Raw genomic sequence first — 20,797 nt, forward strand, 5'->3', positions numbered from 1 at the left:
TAGCTGGCTGAAGGAGGCTTCTATCCCGCTGACCTCCTGCAGAGCGGGTCCCGTCGAGGGCAATAAGTTGAATACAACATTGCCGGCCTGACTGACGTCTGAATGTACATAATGGGAGTCATGGATGTTGCTACTGGTATCGCTGCTCCATGTTGGGAGATTGCAAATATGTTGCGAAGGTGCGGCGGAAGAATCTGTGCTTTGGTAATACGTGTGATTTTCAGAGGTCCAATCAGAATGGCTGGATGTCCCTGAAGGAATTCTGTGATTTGAATAATAAGCTGTGAGGCCTGATGGTCTATTGTTCAAATAGTTATCCGTCATGCCTGATGTATCAAAATTAGAATAATCTGTATAGTTTGAGGTTACAGAATAAGAACTATCTACAATGGTTCCTGAGGTTTTGTCAGAGTGATCAAAGATGCCTGATATTCTACATTTAGAGCTGCTATTTGAAGCATCAGAGGTTTTATCAGATGACTTGAATCCTGCTCTAAAAGTGGAGAATTTAGGCTCAGTGTTGGAAGACGAGCCTCTGCATGTGGTGTAACTGCCAGTCGAATTCGATATTTCGACCTGGACAGTGGTAGTCTGAATGGAGACATGAGGGACTGTTAAGGTATCTATGGGATCCTGAAAATTAAACTGATCCCCGTGTAGTGAGGAGGCATTTACCTCCGAGTCCCTGACCCTGTACCTGCCCGCCAAGTAGTTATGCTCACCAATCTGAAAAAACTGGAGCCTCTCCTCCACCATGTCCCTCTTGCTCATGTCAATCGCACCACTGCGTGTCATCTCAAACATCTTCCCTTCATGGAAGGGAAATGGGTTTGGCTCGCTCGTCGGCGTGCTATCGTCCGTTGGCGTTCGGGCCGGGGTCGTGTCTGGTGTTGTGGCCTGAGACTGGTCGTCCACTGCCAGTCCAAAAGGCTTAGGCTCACCATTGCTTCCCTTTGTCCCTCCCATGTCAACGATTTCTTCTTCTCCATCTTTACTAGGCCAGGGGTCAAAGTCCAGCCCCTTAGTGGCAACAGTCTTAAAAGTAGAATTAAACTCCTCTTCTAACTTATAACTAAAGTAAGTATCTGAAAATCCCTCTTTATCTGTCTTGGTTTGTCCCTGAATCTTAACCCCGTCATTACTAACACCATCGGGTATTCCACCGTTTGAGGGGGATTCTTTTTTGAGTGTGTCCTTTGGACATTCCTCCGGGGTTTTCTCCTCTTCGATAACCTCCAGTTTAGTCGGAGGAAAAGAGCGGTCAGTGGACCTGTATGTGTCTGTTGCCCAGACGTCTCTCCGGCTGTCTGGAAGACCATACAGGCGTAAATCTGCCTGCTCGCACAGGCCATCATCCTCATCCTGGAGTTCATATCCATCTAAAGAGTCAATTTCTGTCGCATCGGTGTCATGAGAAAATTCAGCCGTTGTGGCTATTGAACAGTCTGTAATTGACTGATCATTTCCATTTTGTTCGTATTCGTAGTCTTCTCCTTTTCCATTAGAAGCTTTAGAACCATTGGAACCATTGGTGCCATTGGTGCCATTGGTCGCACCATTAGGATCTTTTCCGTTTCCATTTTTGTCATGTTTTTTGGATTTAGATGCCTTTTCCCGCTCCTTCCTCTTCTCCTCCTCCTCGGGAACTTTAGAAGCGAGTTTCCTACAAGGAATGGGTTGAAACATCGACTTATCCTCTTCTGCCCTTGCATCATCATCATCATTTGACTCACTGTCATCATCTCCCGGGGACACTGGGGTCGGGGGTTGGATGCGTATAATTGGCTCGGTCAGCAGGTGCTTGTCATGTTCTTCCTGTAAGTTTACCTCCATCATTTCTGTCTCGGCCTCTGAAGAGGCACAAGAACTTTTCCTTTCTGGGTCGGACATTTCTGAAGCCGAGTCCAGAGGAGGAGGGGGAGGGAACTCAATATACGCGATACCTTTGTCTTTTGATACCTCTTGGTGCTCCAGCTCAGTCACTTCATCATGCCTGCCATTGGTTGCCATTTCTTGCCCTTTGAAATTATAAGTTAACTGCTGCTGTTCATCACTATTTTTTGTTTCTTGTTTATTAGCATTAGCAAGGTCTTCTTGTGTGCTTTGAAGAGGCATTTTGCTTTCTGGCAGGACCTCTTTAAAAGAGAAAACAACTTTGCTTTGGTCCTCTTCGTCTGATTCTTCAGATAACTCCATGATTGGGCTGGGTTTCTCTGGCATGAACCCCATAAAGTCGTCAGGGGTTCTGGCCGTGAGGTCATAACTGACCTCCTCAGAGCTGGGAGTATCTGGTGTAATGGGGCTTTTCCCTGAGCTATCTATGAAAGAGACCTGTTCTAGCGTGTCATCATCTGGGCTGATTAGGCTGAGTGCTGAGTTTGATTTCTGTTTGACTGTGTACAGTGTTCCTTTGGCTTCCCTCTCTCCCTGCCTTCCCACCTGGACACTGGTATAAACCGGTAACGTTTTAATGCCTTTGAAGTTCTCTTTGGTTGTTGTAGCAGCTGGAGGCATTAAGACTTTCTCCAGTTTGTCTCTGGGGCTGGCAAGGTTGTTGGAGTTGGAATCTTTGGGTGCATTATCTAGATATTCAAAGGTCAGATTTGTATCTGTTTTGGCCAGGGCTATCTCAAGACTCACCTGTATTTTGCTCTTAGATAATGTAGGTATCTGTGAAGGTTTAGTTATTGTCTGTTTCTTACTGAGTTCATTATCTAAAGTGGAAGATGATATTACAGGAATTCTGGATTCTGTCTTTTTTCTCAGATTTTTGTTTAGTTGTTCTTCTGTTTCTTTTCTTGACATCTCAGCAATTACTTCTTTGAAAGCAGACTCACTTTTTGTGACACGTTGGCTCTTTTTAGCATCACTATCTTTCACTAGTTGTCCAGCGGTATCATGATCAACAGGTGCCTGGACGTTCTGACCTTTATTGCTGTCTTTAATTTCCTGAGTAACAGTAGAAGGAATATCTTTCCCTTTAGTAATAGATTTTTGACTGTCGGTTTCACTTATTTGTTTGTGCAACAAAGGCTGTGGGATGTTTTTATTTGGCGACTTGTCTCCTGTGTGTTTTGCAGCTTTAGATATTGATAATATCAAATCAGGTTTACTGCTGTCTGTGGCAGGACATGTGTCCTTCTCTACATCCTTTTTTGGAGTTACCCTTTCTGTTGTTTCAGATACTTTTGAAGGTTTTCCTCCTGCAAACTGATAAACAGGAAGTTTGCTCTCCTGTAATTTCTTTAATGAAGGTTTTGGCTGTACCGGAGGAGGAATTTTAGTTGGACTAGACTGACTTTGTTTTTGAGCCTCAGATTCAAACTTCATCCTCACAGCACTGACTTTAGATGTTGATTTTACATGAGCGGGAGAAGAGGGTTCAGACTCACTGGTTTTAGTTTGTTGTTTAATTTTATCCTCACTGATATGAGGGAGCATGCTTTTCTGGGGACTGCTCGGTAAGCTGGAACTTGTCTTTTCAGTTGTAGTGGTGCTGCCAAACATTTTACCAACGGAAGGCACCCTGACTTTGCTTTTACTGAAGCCCCCTTCTGCTTTAGGTTTCTGCTGTGTTTTCTCGGGAGTACCGCAGGCTGAGCTCGGCCAGGACCTGGGTTCCTTTGGCTCTCGTCTCACAGGCTTTTTCTCAGGGGACTGTAACTCATCATTGAGCTTTTCTGTTTTGTCACGGAAGAACTGTGATACCTCACTGAGTTTTTCTTCAGCTTCCTTTACGGTTTGATCCACCCTATCCTCATAAAGGAGCTTATCCCTGCTTCTGTCATGCTTGTCCTCTGTAAATCGCATCCAAACAGCATGTTTTGGGCTGCCCTGCTCTGTTGAGTAATGAAGCACTGTCACCTTATCAAACTGAGATGGGTCGTCTCTGTGCACAAATTTACCAGACATAGGGGACCCATCTTTTGATGACCGAGAAACAAACTCTCTTTTGGGGCTTCCACGCGGCTGACTCTCAGTGCTACGGCTACCACTCTCGTCAGAAACTAGGTGGGGGTTTTTGTCGGTCGCCATTGCTGAATCCTCTGTGTCAGAGTGAGACAGCGGTGACGCGTCAAGTTTCTCTGAGAGAAGCATTTTCTCAGCAAACCTATATGACTCGCCTCTGATTTCCGATAGCTCATCGTCGCAATATTCTATGGAGTGCTGGCTCAATAGTTTCAAGGCTTTATACGAATCATCTGCTATCAGCTGGGCCGAATTTGGGCGACTGTCCTCCTCCTGTGAAACAGGGGTGTTAACGCGAGATGTTTCTAGGAAGGTGGGCAGAGATTCTTCTGCATTAAGTTCCTCATCATAATCAGTAAATTCCTTAATCCCATGGTCCCCCTTGTACACATAAAGCTCAGGATGTTTCTTGGCTTCCCTGAAAATAACCTCAGTTGGCTCCGCTGCGCCGTGGCCCTTTTCGATATGAACCTCGATTATCCTTTCAACTTTGGGCTTGGATTTATTGTCTCTGTCAAGAAATCTAGGAGTCAGCTCATCACCTTTTACAGAATCCTGGCATTCAAAAAGGCCTGCCAGTTCATTAGATGGGTCCCTACCTGACTGGAACGCATTCATGAGATCTCTAACTGACATACCTTCCTCTATCATCTCTGCGCCATCAGTCAGTTGGGGCTGGTGATAAACCATTCTAGTTGTAGTGGTAATATGAGTTTCCTCTTTGAGACACATACTTTTGTTCATCATGGAGTCCTTGTCTGACATTTTCATCTGTAGGGCTTTCATTGAGCTCGTAGAAGCTGCATCTAGCTCTAGAGAAGGGAGAGCAGATGCAGCCTCCTCCATGAATACAGGCTCACAAGGATCATCAGGATGCTCAAAGCTAATGTGGACCACTTCAGTCCTGGTCTCACTTACGCAGGGAGGTATGGGTGAGTCAGTGAATAAAGGCTTAGGTCCTGTACTCTCTGCACTCTGAGGAGCAGATGGCGTCTTTTCACTCCTGGTCTCAAACCCACTGTCTGACAGTGGACTCTTGTCCTGCTCATGGGACAGGTCCTCGGGGGACTCCAAAATAGTGTCCGTCCCCTGATATGATTCAGTAAATTTGCTTAGGTCCTTCTCTGAGGGAGATCTAAGCATGCCTGAAACCGGTGGAGGCATTTTGAGTTTGTGCTCTTGTATCGACATCGATGGTTTAAGAACACGTTTCTGTTTCTCTTCCCCTTCCCTTTTTGTCTCCTCCTCGTATCTACATTTCAACTCTGCCATCCTGGAGAGAGAGCTAGCGCCAATGTTGTTTGTTAAAAAGTCTACTACTTTAGCCAACTCTAAGTCTTTGCTTGACATGGACTGCTGCCTAAGGAGAAGTGCGTTTTCATCAAAAGGTGGGTAATAGTCTGCGAAGGCTCCTCTTTGTGCCTCCTCAATCTCGTCTTTGGAAAATTCCTCCCATTCATCCTCTGAGGCTCTCTCCTTACCTGCAATAGCCTTACCTTCACTCTTGACATCTTTCTTTAATATCTCACTGACTTTCACTAAATCTTCTTTCACTTTCTCCACTAGACTATAGGGTTCCTCGTCCTCTAACTTGGAATCTTTAGGAGTGCCAGTATATGATGTTTGAACAGTTTTAGCTGCTGTCTGTGTGTCTATCTGCAGGATAGCTGTCATTCTGATCAGGTCCTCTTTCATGTCTGCTACATCTTTTAGTATCTCCTGGTTGGTAGTTCCGGTTGGGTGGATGATGGGCGGTGTGATGAACGGAGGGGATTTCAGTTGGGAATTTATTTTCGATGAGGTAACACAGGAAGACAAAGATGAAGACGAGGATGAGGCACAAGAAGAACCAGGCAGAGCCATTTTGAGAGACCCAGGCCCGGGTTTGACCGGGGTCTCTGGAATGACGTTGATTAACGAAAACACAGGGACAGTCACCGTGCTAGAAGGAACCACCGAGCTGGAGGAGGCAGCGACAGATCTCAGAGACCCGTAAGCAGAGCTTGCTCCTGCAGACCTCCGCGAGGAGGACAGTGATCTAAGAGTGCCATAGCCTGACACAGAACATGAGTCTATGGCTTCATTTATGGCCGCGCTGACACCAGTGGTTGCTGCATGGGTGGTGGCCTGGATCCTCTCCTGAAGGCTGCTACTTCTCTCTGAGAGATGGCGAGAAGAAGGGGAGGATGGTGTGGAGGAGGAGGATGGATATTTTACAGGAGAGACTGATCCGTTCATCATGGACAATTCTGAGGAAGCAATGGTTGTCTGCCCTGTTGAGGAGAGCGACGAGAGGGGCGACCTCCCTCCTCTGGACGAGAGTGTTGAATCTACAGAGGTTTTCAAAGAGGACAGGTTGGAGATGCTTTTTACAGGAGAAAGGTTAAGTGCGCCTGCTTCTGTCGCAATTGTGGCACCAAGGGCAGTTTTATAAAAACCCTTTGGCGATGCTGGAGCAGTAATAGAGACTGATGGCCTCTCTGGTAGAGAACCATTGGGTATCGAGTGAAGTGGGGAAGTCCTTGTTGTGTATGCTGAAGCAAGGTTTTTGATCGACGCTGGATCTGTGGCAGGTTTATATGGGCTTCCAGGGGACACAAGGCTGGCAGACCCCTGGACAGGGTACTGACCTAGCTGGACAACGGTCTTAATGGGTGAGGGCATAGTCCTGTAAGACCTGATGGGGGATGACGCCACTAGGTCGCTAACTGATTTAACTGGGGATGACTCCAAGGAGGCTTTGATTGTTGCAGCGCATGCAGGTGATGGGGAGGAGAGGGGCCAGGACGTTTTCAGTGGAGAAGCAGAGGGTGAGCCTGCCGGTGAATCGGTAGAGGTGAGGAAACCCCCCACTCCGACGGGCCTTGTTTGACCAGGGACGGTAATAGGAGCAGTCGTCCATGGTGGGTAAGGTCGGGTTGGAAAGACAGGTTTGTGAGGGTAACCAGCAGGCAGTGTTCTTGCTGTTGTGCTTCGCTCAACTGCTGTTTCTTCAGATGAAATTGTAAAAGTAATGAAAAAAAGAATAAAAAAGAGTGTGGAATAGTAAAGATATAAAAGAAAAAATTATGTTGGGGAAGGAAAAGGAATACAAAATGTGAAAGAGGGGGAAGAGATCAGAGGGGGAAGAGATTGTCAGTGACGCAGTCCTGGTATCAAGGAAGGAAAAATAGCAGTTTTATGAAGTGCTGATTTACGAATATTGATTGAAGATGGAGTTATGAAACGAAACGGTTGTGGTCATGTATGGTTCAGGATCGGGACATGACTCAAACAGCAACAACAACAACAACATAATGAATAAACTGAACAAAGCACATACAGCAGCAAGGTATAAATCAAAAGACAAATGGCGTAGACTAACAATTGACAACAGAAAAATGGTAGGACAAATGCACCAGGATCAACACGAAAACAACTTTTCTCTTTGGACTTCAGATGTTCTCATGTATGGATTCTGGCTCTAATTTCAATCCGTGCCTTTTATCTGTTTGGTCCAAAATTACTTAATGACCGATTCTCCAAAGACAATTTAAACACTACGATACAACAGAGCCAACGGCTGCAGATGTTCCCATTTTCCTTATATAAAAACAAAATATGACAAAATGTGTTTTCCAAGACTCAGGTTTTGGCCCATTTTGCCATGCAAGATCAATATGAACTGGTGACAAGCACGAAGTGTAAAAAACATTGAAAACAAAACACCTGAAAGAAAGCCAAACTCAAGGCCTCGAACATGCATTTTTGTCCCACAAAAAGCTGCTCCATCATCACAAAGCCAAAAAAGTGCTATAAACTCAAAGGGGACAAATGAAAAAAACATACAGTTTTACTTTGACCTCCCTCCCAAATGCCAATAACATTGTGTTAGTAAGTCAAAGCAAATCAACCAAACAAACCCGGAAGAAGTACAACTCACAACGTGGGCAGGCACAGCACAAAAACCACTCATTGACACCATGCAAAAATATGTACCATGTTGTAAACAAGCATGTGGACAGTGCATGTTATGTAGGATGAGAAATATGCATTTATTACATTAAGTAAGTCACATCTATCTACATATCGATCACGCATTTTGCAGGTTAACTAAAAAGTTTTATAAACTAACTTATCCACGAAAACTGGCATTATGATATTCATCAATTTGTTAGTGAAAATGTCAAAACTCACTCAGTGCAGGCTCGGCCAGATAGCTGTAGCGCTTACGTAAGGCTAGGGATGCAAAGGTATGACGTCGCTCTGGCTTTTCAGTCTGCAACAATAGCAAACAACACAAGAACCTATTAGTTCCAAATCACCCTACAGTGTGTGATGCAGCCAAATGACCAACATTTGGACATCATAAATGTCAAATTAAAGCAAACCCAATAGTTTGCATTAGTTGGAATTAACATTTTTGTTAAGTACTGACTGTTACAATGCCAAGCTAGCTAAATTAGCTTACGTTAGTCATGATAAGGCTACAAACTCTAAATTATAAGTACTTAAGAGAAAATAGTCAGTTTTAAGTGAATGTTACTAAAGGTTCAATCTTAACTTAAGAACAATGTAAGTAAAAAAAAAAAGCCACTTGTATCAGATACTGTTGAGCGGAAGGGGGTCAGGATAGGACATAAAATAATTCGGTTTCATATCTACAATATATCATGCAAAACTGAGCAGCTGAAGGTTGCTTTGAACAAGGAAAGCTCGTTTTGTCCTTGTAGAAGTGGAAAAATAATGCTATGATGAAGCAGGGCCCCTATAGATCTAGCGCAGAGGAATGGTGGGGAGGGTGTGGTTTACCTCATCCTCGGCATCTGACTCCATTTCCTGGTTCCCAAGATGCATTGCAGAAACAGGGGGAGTAACATAATGGAAAGCAGGGGGGAAAAGAAACATCAGGGTGTGAAAAAGAAAGTGATTGATTGAAGCTCCAACTAAGACGAGAAGCCAGTTTAGCAAAAAAAAGCAAACAGACTAAGCAAACTCTGAATAAAAACTGTAAAGCGCCAACACTCAGCAGCTGAATCAGCAAATGAGTTAAAGCCACAAAAAGCCAGCCTGATGATACAAAAATAAAAAGCCTTTTGCATAAAAGCCCTCAGCCAAAAGCATGTCATCCAAAATCAAATGGTAGGAAGGAACAATATGAAACAGCCAATGACAAGAATCCACTGCAAAGCTAACCGGTTAGCATAGAGAGAAGCTGAAAACAGATAAAAGACACAGTGGCGGCGGTTTGGCCGAAGTCTTTCTCCGTCTTTCATCTATCCGTGTTATTGGGGCCCTGACCATGAGCGTGGTTATGGAGGTGGAAACAAATAATGGTGAGTTCACTGAGCCACCTTACCTTTTTCACTGCAGGAAGCGTGATGTTCAGGTTGCACACGGCGGTTTGTGGAAGGCCCTTTATGGTCTTACACTCCTTCAGGAACGTCAGGCGGCCGCAGGGCTCCTGGCTGGGATCTCTCACCTGGAGAGGGAACAGTGCTTCTTTATGTACCTTGTTTCGTTATAGAGGTGCTACTCACTGTTGATGTACTGCAACGAGTACACGTACACCTGAGTATTACTTTGTTTACCAGTAGGCGGTATGGACAATAGCTCCTATCCCGATGTTTGTTATTTCATTTCTCGATAACGAGACCCATCACGATATAGCGTGTTTTCTGGAAATTTTATAATTAAATAGTCTTTATGACATAACCAGATTCCTAATTAAGAAATGTGTAACTTGAACGTAACAAATTAAACTACGGTATAGAGAAAAAAACATATTTTCGTTTATACACCAACTATGCTAACATGAATGCATACAAATACAGACATTTTAGTTTAAATATATATATATATATATATATATATATATATATATATATATATATATATATATACACATCTCACAGACAGTGTATTCATATTCATATTACTGTGTTTCCATACATGTGGTGCCCCGCAACCGTTAATTTAGTTCACGAGCAGCAAGAATAGTTCTCACCAAATGATGCAAGAGGATTGATTACGTAGACAACAAGAGATTAACGGGTCGATCAATGACATCAGGCTATTCATTGGTGGCAGTGGGAACTAGGTTAGACCCTGCGGACTGGGATCACTGGGTGTACGAGTGGGGCAGCGAAGGGGATTAAAACAACGATGGGTTAGCGCTGCTTAAAGAAATAAGACACATACTCAAAGGGTTGCATGTTTTATTGAACTGTATTGATTGGTTTCTGGTGGATCTTGTAGACAAACATACACTTAGCTTAGCTACTTAGGTTATCTCAACATAGCGGGCTCATTGTGGTTTAACCTTGGCCAGAATGATGACTGAGGGGAGCGTTAACTGCAGAAAGATAACATGGAAGGTTTGTGTTTAAGTCCCTTACGTCTGTTGCGTCTCTTCTCCAAAGTCTTCGGGCTAAATGACTCCAAAGGGTACCTGAGCACAAATTGAAAGTTTCCTGGAAATACCATGTTGTGATAAGTAGAGGGTGTTAGTACGGTTCAATCTCCTGTTCAGGCTTTCTTTGACTTGATTGTAACATGAATAGAGATCATGCCAATGCGATTGAGGGTGATGGAAATGTATTTTAATGCATTTGTTGTGGTTTTGGGTCATTTTGTTGTCACGTGAGGAGCCGAGTTCCCTCCACGGTGGTGGGGTTGAGGTCGTCGTCAGTGGCTGGCGATACAAAGCTGCCCGTTTCCATCCAGGGATGCAAGGACCACATGCTGCCCGAGGTCCACCGCATTTTACATAGATCACTGTCCTGTTTTAATCGGTAATTGTGAGTGAAATAAACACCTGGTTGTTCTGCACCTCAGTCTCAAGTCTCCTGCTTTGAAAGTCCAGTCGCACGAGGCCATCCTAACATGCCCTTTAGTAACTTTAAACCCGTTTTTTGTTGTCATGTTGATTTATAGATCTTACGACTCCATATTCCAGCCTGAAAAGGAGGTTGTTGAAAGCAAAAAGTGATGATGAGAGTGAATGCAGTACCTTGACACAGAAGGGAAGACGGTTCTCCTTGAAGGCGAAGAAGTTGAGAACTAGCTGCTGACCGCCTTTAGTCAGAGGAGCCAAGTTTCCGTAGCAGTCCACGTAGATGGGCCTGCCCTCCAGAACCTGAGAGAGCACATCACAGAGGTAAGAACTCACAATATCCTCTGGAAGTAGCCCACAGCTGCTCGTCGCTTATTCTTACACATCTTTCAGCTTCCTGTTTCTTTTCTCTGCACTTTTCTACAGTTGCAGGAGTTTTCTCAGCCCACTGCAGCGCCTCACTGTTGCCTTTAATGGTAATGTTAGCGACTTATGACCTAAGCGTCATGTACTCCTGCAATCCCTTTAAGGCACTATATTATGGTATTAACCATCTTAAAACTTTAAAACACATGTTCTGAGTTCAAAACATATTCACAAGTGACTCCATTGCTGTGCAAATGACCTTTACGTCCAGTTTTCTATCCGATGGTTAGAGCTCAGCCTAATTAAGTTATTACAATCTATGGGCAAGAACTCTGTGCACATATACTTTTCACACAAAGTCACATAATAAAACCTAATAATAACCAAAAAAAAAAAAAAAGGTTCTACATCATATATAATATAAGTACTGCTTTGGTAACCTGGGACTGCTAGGTGGTGTGAACCTCACATTCTGACAGGAACATAAAATATGATAACCAACCAATATTTATGTACCTCTATGTCTTTGCTCCTGGCCACCTCCTCAAAGTTCTCCTGTTGCTCCAAGGTCTTATCCACCTTGTCGTCCGTCATGCAGAAGCACCTCAGTCTGGACTCCACCGGGTCATTGGTCTTAGCGAACACTACAAACTTGGCCATGTAGGGAACGCAGATGAGCTCCCTGTACAGCTGCATGGCCAGACCCACCGTCTCTGGGATCTGGTGGCAGTCCGCCAACCAGAACCTGCACGGGTTAAAAATACAATGATGCACATTTCAGACACATAGGAAATAGATGAGAATAATAACACATAATAAGCATGTCTTGTGCCTCACCTGGCAGAGACGTTAGTGGTGAAGGAGACGCAGTCGTTGACGAAGGTGAGAGGAGTCGTGCCAGTGATGTCTTCCCACTGTGCCGGTGACGTTCCCCCTGGTAGACGGATTGAAAGATTGTCTTTTAATGCGATTCATTTATCTACAAGTAAAGTACAGGAAACACGGAGCGACATTTTAAAGCAGACACACTTGAGACAAGTCATCACATTTCTTTTGACAGCTATTGTTGTGTGAAGATAAAAATATAATAAACTGGATTTATCCTGAGGGAAGTTGTTGAGCTGCATGTGCAGTAAAAGGAGGAAAGACAGCAGATGTAAAGAGTGCAAATGAAATATCAATGAGTTGCAAAAAACTATGTTAACAAAGCCAGTAATGTTTACAGGTTGACGGTAAGTGTCAAAAAGTGTCAAAGTCTATGTAGGGAGGAGGTCGGAGTGGATGGTTCCAAAAACACAGAAAAACTAGAATTCAACATTGACATATTTGTAATGTAAATTCCGTAGTTATGTCGTTATTTTAACCCAAACTACGACATATTTTCCTAAACCTAACCAAATGGTTTTGTTGTCTAAACAGGTTGTGAGACTGCAGGGGCTCTGATCTCTCGCATTGCTGGAGATATGTGGGGAAATACACAAAAAAGATTACCATATGAACTAAAGAATATGTTTCATATGTATGAATGACTCATCACTTACTGTGCAAACATCGTTTCACGATAGTTTATATACATTGATATACATTCTCTAGCTAGCCCACAACTATAACATTGACCATCACAAATACATGTCTAACCCTGAACCCTAAACCTTAATTTAATCCTTAGTCTTAATCCTTAAACACATCCCTTTCACAGAAATATAAAAACGTTTCTCAAATTGGTCCTCACAAAGATAGCACACACACACACACACACACACACCTGTGATGCTACAGAGAAGGCGCAGACACGGGGTACAGTCCCCTTTGTAGCCGTTGGTGAGCCCCTCCCCTGAGAGAGGCGGGATTGGGATTGTCATGGTGATGGGCTTGTGGAACTTCCTCCTCCGGGGCTCCACGGTGACGATGGAGCTGAAGGTCGCTCGGTTCCCCAGGATTTTCTTCACAGTGTCGTCCGGTACCGGCTGGGCCTGGGAGACGAGGGATCGGTCATGTGTGTTTAGCGTGCGCGTTGGTTTGTGTACCTACGTGTACGTGTGTGTGTGTGTGTGTGTGTGTATTGTTATCAGCTTCTGTGAAAACAACTTTCTCAACTCACCTGCAGTCCAACTTTGATCTTCTTGGTTAACGCCCCCTCGGGGAAAGAAGCCTGAACCAATGGGACGCTCCGGCTGCACAGAGTCCCGCCCTCCGGTCCCATCTGATTGGTCTCCTGCCGGATTCGAGACACGACCGCAAAGTATTGTGGGAAGTCCTTGGTGATGATGCGGCAGATTCTCTTCCTCTCCAGCTCCTCAGGACTGTCCAGTTCTACCGGGAAGGAAAATACATAAAATCACACAGAAATAAAAAATCATATATTTTCCAAACCTACAGAAACAGCTCAGTATGTCGTACTACTGTTACCAGGCATGCTAGTTATCTTTATTGTACTTGCTTTATTTACCTTACCTAACTTGCACTGCATTTTTTATTCTGGTATTTTATTCCTGTCTTGTTCTATTTTTGCTTGTTTTCATTTTCTATTCTCTTGGCAATTAAATGTCCTTTCTTAGTGTGTTTCTTGCATTTTGTCACAATGTGTTCTTCAGTTCTTTAGAACTGCTTTTAATGTATGACTGTGTGCTCTTATTATTTTTATTTATGTTTTATTATTCTACTTGTTTTATTGCATAGTTCTTAGGACATTGTAAATGTTGTGTAAAATGACTTTGAGTACTAAGAAAAGCACTATATAAATTAAATGCATTATTATTATTATTATTACTACGCAAAGCACTTTAAATTGCCTTGATGCTGAAATGTGCTAAAGGTGCCTTGCCACATTACCGATTATAATAAAGCCTTACTGGCCATAAACAAAAGTAAAAGAGAGAATAAATCCTAAACACAAATGTTTAATTTTACTGGATTTTACTTTGATGCTTTTAATGGTTTTATGTGAAGCACTTTGAGTCGCCTTGTTGTTGAGATGTGCTATACAAATAAACTTGCCTTGCCTTGGAGTAACAATAACATCAGACCCCACCTGGTCGTTTGCTTTTTATTGCAGCTATCTAAACGTTTTAGGTGTTACACATCTGTTTAGTCACTATTGTGATGCATCAATAAGGCAATGAACACCTCTCCAACTGCTGGATCTGAACCAGGTACAATTAAAAAAAATGACTTAAAAGCAACACCGTACACAGACTGTGGCAATTTCCGTTCCTGTTACCACATATAAACTACATGTAGGGGGCTTTAAAATCCCTTCCAGGTGTGTATTATTTAAAGTTAAACATATAAACACGTGCTCTACCTTCATCCATCCCACTGAGAAGCGTATTGAGGTTGTCGTTCTTGTAGTCGTACATATGCTCCTTCCAGGTTTCCCCGTTCTCGCTGCGCAGCAGGATCAGCTCTCTCTCCTGGCCCCGCATCGAGCCAAAATGAGGGATCTCCACTATCACAGGCCTGGTAAGGTTACATGAAGTATGGCTTCATTAATTATATACACTTAAGACGGGAAAAATGGCAGGAAACGGGTAAACCAGGAAAACAGAGGTTTTAGGTTTACTTCTGTCTGATTACAAGAATACAAATGATGGATGACATATCGAGGTTTCACTCGGTTTGTTAGAAATAAAGTGAAACACGAACAAGGAATGCTGAAGGACATCCGTGTCAGAGACAGACTGTGCAGGTATGAGTGAACTCTGGTTCTGCTGCTTCATAATGACGTAGCTGTGGCCGTGCTGCGGTTCGATGGGACATTGCATGTCGTCGCTTGGCGTGATTTGACTATGAAACACGTGGAATGAGGGGAGAAAGCTGCACAGCCCTTATTCAAACAAGGCATGATGGGAACACAAGAGAGGCGGATGGACGTACTCTAGTCTGAGGAACATGTTTCCCCTCAAGAGTAGAAATGCAAAAGGACAGACAGAGAGGAACTATATTCATTGATCTTCCACAAAATGATTGGCTCTTATTAAAACAATTTTTTCAATCAGCTTCTTACTATGAGCGATCAAGTAGATGAGCCATCATTGCTGTGTTGCCACCTCACATGGATAGGATTTTAACTTTTGACCAAATAAATCTGTCCAGGAGATCCAGTACATGTAGAACCAATTAGCTAACTGTTATATATATTTTTCTAAATGTCAGATTTGATCGTTTTAGTGTTGCACTTTTCAACTTGATTCTATTGAAAGATTCTATGCCGTTATCAGCTGCTTTAACAGTAAACTTCAACTTCTTAAAAATAATAAATAAAAGTAAAGTCACAAACTTCAGCTCAATGACATCACATTTAATTTGACCAGTCAACCCTCATGTTTCGATGCCGTCTTGACACATTCTCTTACTAGCTTGGTGATGTAACAAAAAAAACTAAAAAAAGCTAACTAACTAGAAATTCCAATTTCACAGTTTTGTGTTTTATATTTTTATCAAATGTTGGAACTATTCTCATCCCAATGCAAGAAATCGTGGCGTTTGATCAATTGAAAGTAATTCTGTCGGGTTTAGTTAGCTAGCTAGGTTAAGTTAAGGCTTGAAGCTAGCTAACGTTAACTAAGTTAAATATTGAAGCTAGCTAACGTTAACTAAATTAAGGCTTAAAGATAGCTAGGTTAACTTAGTTAAGGCTTGAAGCTAGCTAACGTTAACTAAGTTAAATCTTGAAGATAGCTAGCGTTAACTAAGTTAAGGCTTGAAGCTAGCTAGCGTTAACTAAGTTAAGGCTTGAAGCTAGCTAGCGTTAACTTACTCCACACAGCACTTTGACATCCAGACTGTTGAGGTCCGACACCAGTTATATTTAGTTCAAATATATTATTTTAGTTATTTAACTCTTATACATAGTTATTTTTTCTTTATTCTATAAAGGAGATTTTCTTTTTCCCGGTTTCCTGGTTTGAACTGACCAAACATTGACTGTTGTTTATTCAGCTTGACAAAATCAGTTATGAGAATCTACATTCTGGTGCGTAAAACAGTTACAGTAGCAAGTTACATTTTTATGAAGAAATGCTTGAAGAGAGGAGAAACATTATTGTTACAAACATTATTAATATGACAAATCACAAAAGGTCCCGCATACCAACTGCATACTGACTACTTGATAATCACCGTAACTAAACGACCCTTCCGAAGATTCATACTCTTTCTTCTAATGTCTCTGGAAATAAATTAATACAAACAAATATTGTGGGATAACATACAAAACTGATCGTAAAAAGATGCAGTAAAAATAACAGCGGTCATGGGAAGCAGGATGATGCTCAGCTTGAGGAGGAAGAGGCTCATGCCCAACAGGCGCAGTTCAGTCCAAACAGCAAAATCGAAACCTTTACTTTCAGTGACATTAGAGGCCCACTGAAAGCTCCTGAAATAAATAAAGAAATCAATGGTCTCTAAATGGAAGTGACTAGAAAGTAACCGTAATGGATTAAAATTTATACTGTGTAGTTTTAGGAAGAATTTTTATACCTCAAATGTAAAAGCTATATTCTATGTTTCTCTTCTGGATGTTATTGAGTTAAAAAAGAAATACAAAAGAATCCTCTTTTCTGTGGTGGACATATCATCCAACTAACTAGTTGTCCTCCCTTCAAAAATGTTCACATTGATTTCTTCCCAAAACTACATGGCTGTTTCCTAACAAATCAACAGAGATGGGTAAAATAATCATAACCATTAGCATGAATCAGCCTCGGTCATGTTGTTTCCCTCAGGGGAGGTGCGACGTACAGGAGGGAGAGGAGCAGGGAGGAGGATGCTATGTTTGGTTCCTACCCAGCAAATCTAGTTCCTCTGGGTCCCAGCTGGAGCACTGGACTAACCAGGCTCTCGCCTTCATTAAGGGCTGGCGGCTTTCTGGGTAGATGAAGTTTACTGTGTCCGCAAGATAATGACACACCCACGCAGACACCCACGGACACACACAGAACACACACTCGCAAGTCAGTAAGAGCACCGCGTTGTTTCTTCTGTCCAGTACTCATCAGTGACATCCGTATGGGCAACTACTCACTCACAATATCCGTGTGTGGTTGACAAGTACACACACGGTATTATTATGGAAGTAAAAGTAGTAAAATCGCCATGTACAAATACTCTGTCACGTGTAATGTCCTGCATTTAAAATGTTGCTTCAGTAAAAATACGATGGTCTTTGTTTTCAAATATACTTCAAGTAACAAAAGTAGCAAACTAGTGAAGTTCTTATTTTGAAGAAAATAAGTTACATTATATTATTGGTGTAGCTCTTTTCCTTTCAAGTCATTGTTCTGCAAGTCCCAAGTAGATTTCAAGTCCCAAGTCAAGTTCCAAGTCAAGTCTCAAGTCAAATCAAGTCTCAAATCAAGTCTCAAGTCAAGACTGACAAGTTCCAAGTAAAGTCATAAACATAGGTGAGTAAAAAGTACAATAGTTGCCTAAAAAAATGCAGTGGAGCAGAAGCGAAGAGTTGCATTCAAGTACTTCAAAAGTACACTAAATTACAATACTTAAAAACTACTAAATAAAATGATTTAATTAAATTGAGTTGTTGGAAATAGAGCCAAAACAAGCCTGTACATCATATGCTTCTTAAAATAATATTTAATATGCATGGGTTTTAGCTAGTTAATAAAAAAGCAATTTTAAGACCTTGGGCACTTGAAAATTGCAATAAACTATTTTCTGAAATATTCTCCTGCATAATTATTTTGTATACAGATAAACTCAAGTCCTGCTACATCGACACCACTCGTAATACAACAAATGTGTCCTTTTTAATTGATTTTAAGCTTTTAAATAGTGATTCATATGTTTTTCTGTTTGATCAAGTTTGTGTTCATACTACTAATATTCAGACGTCGCACTAATTTGTAATCCTACTTCTGTGTTTATTTTCTTCTTAAACACAAATATCTGTGTACATTTATATCTCAATAAAAAGAAATGTAATTAGCTGACCTGGTCATCAAGCTTTAAACTAATTGACGAATTGGGGGGGGAAAGAAACCCAGCAACGATTAACAATGAACATAATAGTGTATTTAAACCCTGTTATAAACACCATTATAAACTCTAAAGTAACAGCTTTTTGTTTTTAAGCTGAAATCTAATTCAGAACCATCTTTTTCAAAGATGCAGACATACAAGCGGTATTTTGTTACTTTATTTACGCTGTAATTGAATATATTAAACAGGCTTTCAAAAGCCTTTCCATTCAGTTGAGCCAACTCTATAATTGTCATGGCTTTAACACACTTCCTGCCACAGTTTTAATGTATATACAACTGAAATATGTGCACACATTTACTTATTTTTTCCAATATAATTTCCCCTTTTACATCCGTTAGTGATGTTGCCTTTACTTTGCTAAAGCTGGACTTTGTGCTTGAGGGCGAGCACACTGCAACAATTACACTTAAACTGCAAATTAAACTGCAGGTATTCCACCTAAACATGCACAAACACTCGATTCACACTTTCATAATGTCAACGCAGATGGCTGGAGATGGCGATGGCAAGAAGCGGAAGGAAGGAGATGTCAAGTCACCCAATCCAAGTGCAGGAAAACAAGCGATTAGGCAAACAGCGACAATATGAAGTCTGAAGACCGCATCGAGTCTTACCCGAGGAACTGAGCTCCCGCCGGACCGACCTCAACCAGCCGGCTGGCCAGGCCTTCTCCTTCCACCATCGGGGGAGGCGAGGCCAGTTTGTGCCTCTTGACCAGTCGACAGGTGATCCTGGTGGGCGCCGTGCACTTCCTGGGCGGGATGATGATGCGCATGCCGTTGTGACGACTTCCTCTCATGGAGCCGCCCCTGGCGTCGACCATGAAGCTGACCAGGAACCTGACGGAGGGAGCGAGAGAAAGGAAGAAAGAAAAGGAGGAAGAGAACAAACAGTGATAGCAGAGAGAGAGAGAAAGAGAGAGAAAAGTGAATGAAAGAGAAGCATGTTGGGTGAAAAAGAAGGTAAGAGGAGAGGATATAGAAAAAGGAATGGAACGAGAAGTAAAATACACATCAATTCAACAGCAGTATTGATGGAGAGAGAAGAGCGTTCGTCTCTTCTCATGCTTGGATCCTTAAAACACACGGAAAAGTATGTGTGAGCAAAGGAGAAGAGAGATAAAGAAATGTAAAGAGTTTTCTGTGTTGGCTGTGGCTGCGTTTTAAAATAAATCAATAAAAAGAAGAAAAAAAACAGCAACTTGCTTAAGTAAAAGTGTCACAATGTTGCCAGAAAATTGATATTCCTTCGTGGATTATTATTTTGTGTGGATGAATTAGCCAAAACGCCAACACAGGAGCCTCCAGGGTAACCTGTGTTTTATCCATATTAGAAGGTATTGGAGCCCTGTGTGTGAATGACAGAAGCAAATCACATAACACACACACACAGATTCACACCATGCAATTTGGTGTTAGTTTAAATGCTTTTGAACAAATAATATGTCATTTTGCATAAACTAATCCTTCCAAAAGTCGGATTGAGTTTGAAGCAAATGTAAAGATTCACTCAGAGACTTTGAAATACATGAACTTACACACATGTTATCTGTGGTTTTATATATACGTATATATATATATATATATATATATATATATATATATATATATATATATATATATACGTATATATATATATATATATATATATATATATATATATATATATATATATATATATATATATATATATATATATATATATATATATTCAGATCCACAGCTGCACAAAGTCGCATTCTGCCAGGTTTGTTGTACCACGGATTCATTCAGATCAGTTATGAAACTCGTAAAGATTTCCTTCAAATAAAAAGGAATAAACCCACAGGAATCCAAATCTGTAACGACCCAGTTCATGAGTGAGGAGTGCAAACACGGATGTTATGAGTGAACCGAGAGAGGGGGAGGGGGTGGGCAACAAAACAAGGTATAGTGGTGGTGGTGACAAAAGAGGGTGACCAATCACAGTCAATCACCTGCTGTCGTACTGCGGGAGCGGAGAGGAAAAACTGCAGGATGGACGACAAAGCAACGCAAGGAGTGACAGGTCAACAACAGAGCTTTGCCATTGGAAATACCACTGAGAAGACGACTACCACGGAGCCCTTTAAAGGAACAGCTCGACATCTGTGGGGAGATTTACGCTCGCTCGCTTTCTGGCGGAGAGTTAGGATGTGAGGACAGTTGAAACAAACTGTGTGAAAGCTGTCAATCAAACCACCGGACCGAGACTGCTTTTACTATGGAGTGATAGCAGATATGGATTTTAGCTTGAATTCAAAGGTTTAACTTGTAATAAACCCATCTGCTGATTGTGAAATCTGTTCAGGAAGCGAACCGTAGTTCTGTAAAAGTCCATGTACTGTATGTAACACGTATGCAAGTCAGCGGTGGTATTTTCTAATATTTTTTATGTGAAAAGCTGTTAAAACTGCTGTGCTTGCATCCGACTTTGTCAGTTCATTGCCTCCATTAAAAACAGATACAAGCCCATAGATGCAGTCCAATAATACTAATAATGCCTATAATTAGTTCTGAAGGCCTTTGTGACACGATCAATATTCCCATGAGAGGCCTAAACTTCTGTCAGTCTCATAATTTGATTTCCCTGCGTTGGTCCTGATGATGCTGGATGTGAAATCTGGAT

At 41.9% G+C, this 20,797-nt stretch overlaps 1 protein-coding gene across 1 annotated transcript in view; it reads right to left on the reverse strand.

The window, feature by feature from the left end:
- The window catches only part of LOC306753494 (uncharacterized protein), a gene marked incomplete at its 5' end in the record, with an annotated part of 106,909 nt that overhangs the window by 20,347 nt on the left and 65,765 nt on the right, over window positions 1-20,797 (reverse strand). Inside the window, 9 exon segments of the mRNA XM_079237369.1 lie at window positions 8,146-8,227; window positions 9,308-9,430; window positions 10,961-11,086; window positions 11,666-11,894; window positions 11,987-12,083; window positions 12,915-13,122; window positions 13,251-13,462; window positions 14,454-14,608; window positions 18,766-18,990. Of these exon segments, the coding sequence (XP_079093495.1) occupies window positions 8,146-8,227; window positions 9,308-9,430; window positions 10,961-11,086; window positions 11,666-11,894; window positions 11,987-12,083; window positions 12,915-13,122; window positions 13,251-13,462; window positions 14,454-14,608; window positions 18,766-18,990 (1,457 nt within the window).

Source organism: Taurulus bubalis, assembly GCF_910589615.1.
Source record: "Taurulus bubalis genome assembly, chromosome: 2".
NCBI lineage: Eukaryota > Metazoa > Chordata > Actinopteri > Perciformes > Cottidae > Taurulus > Taurulus bubalis.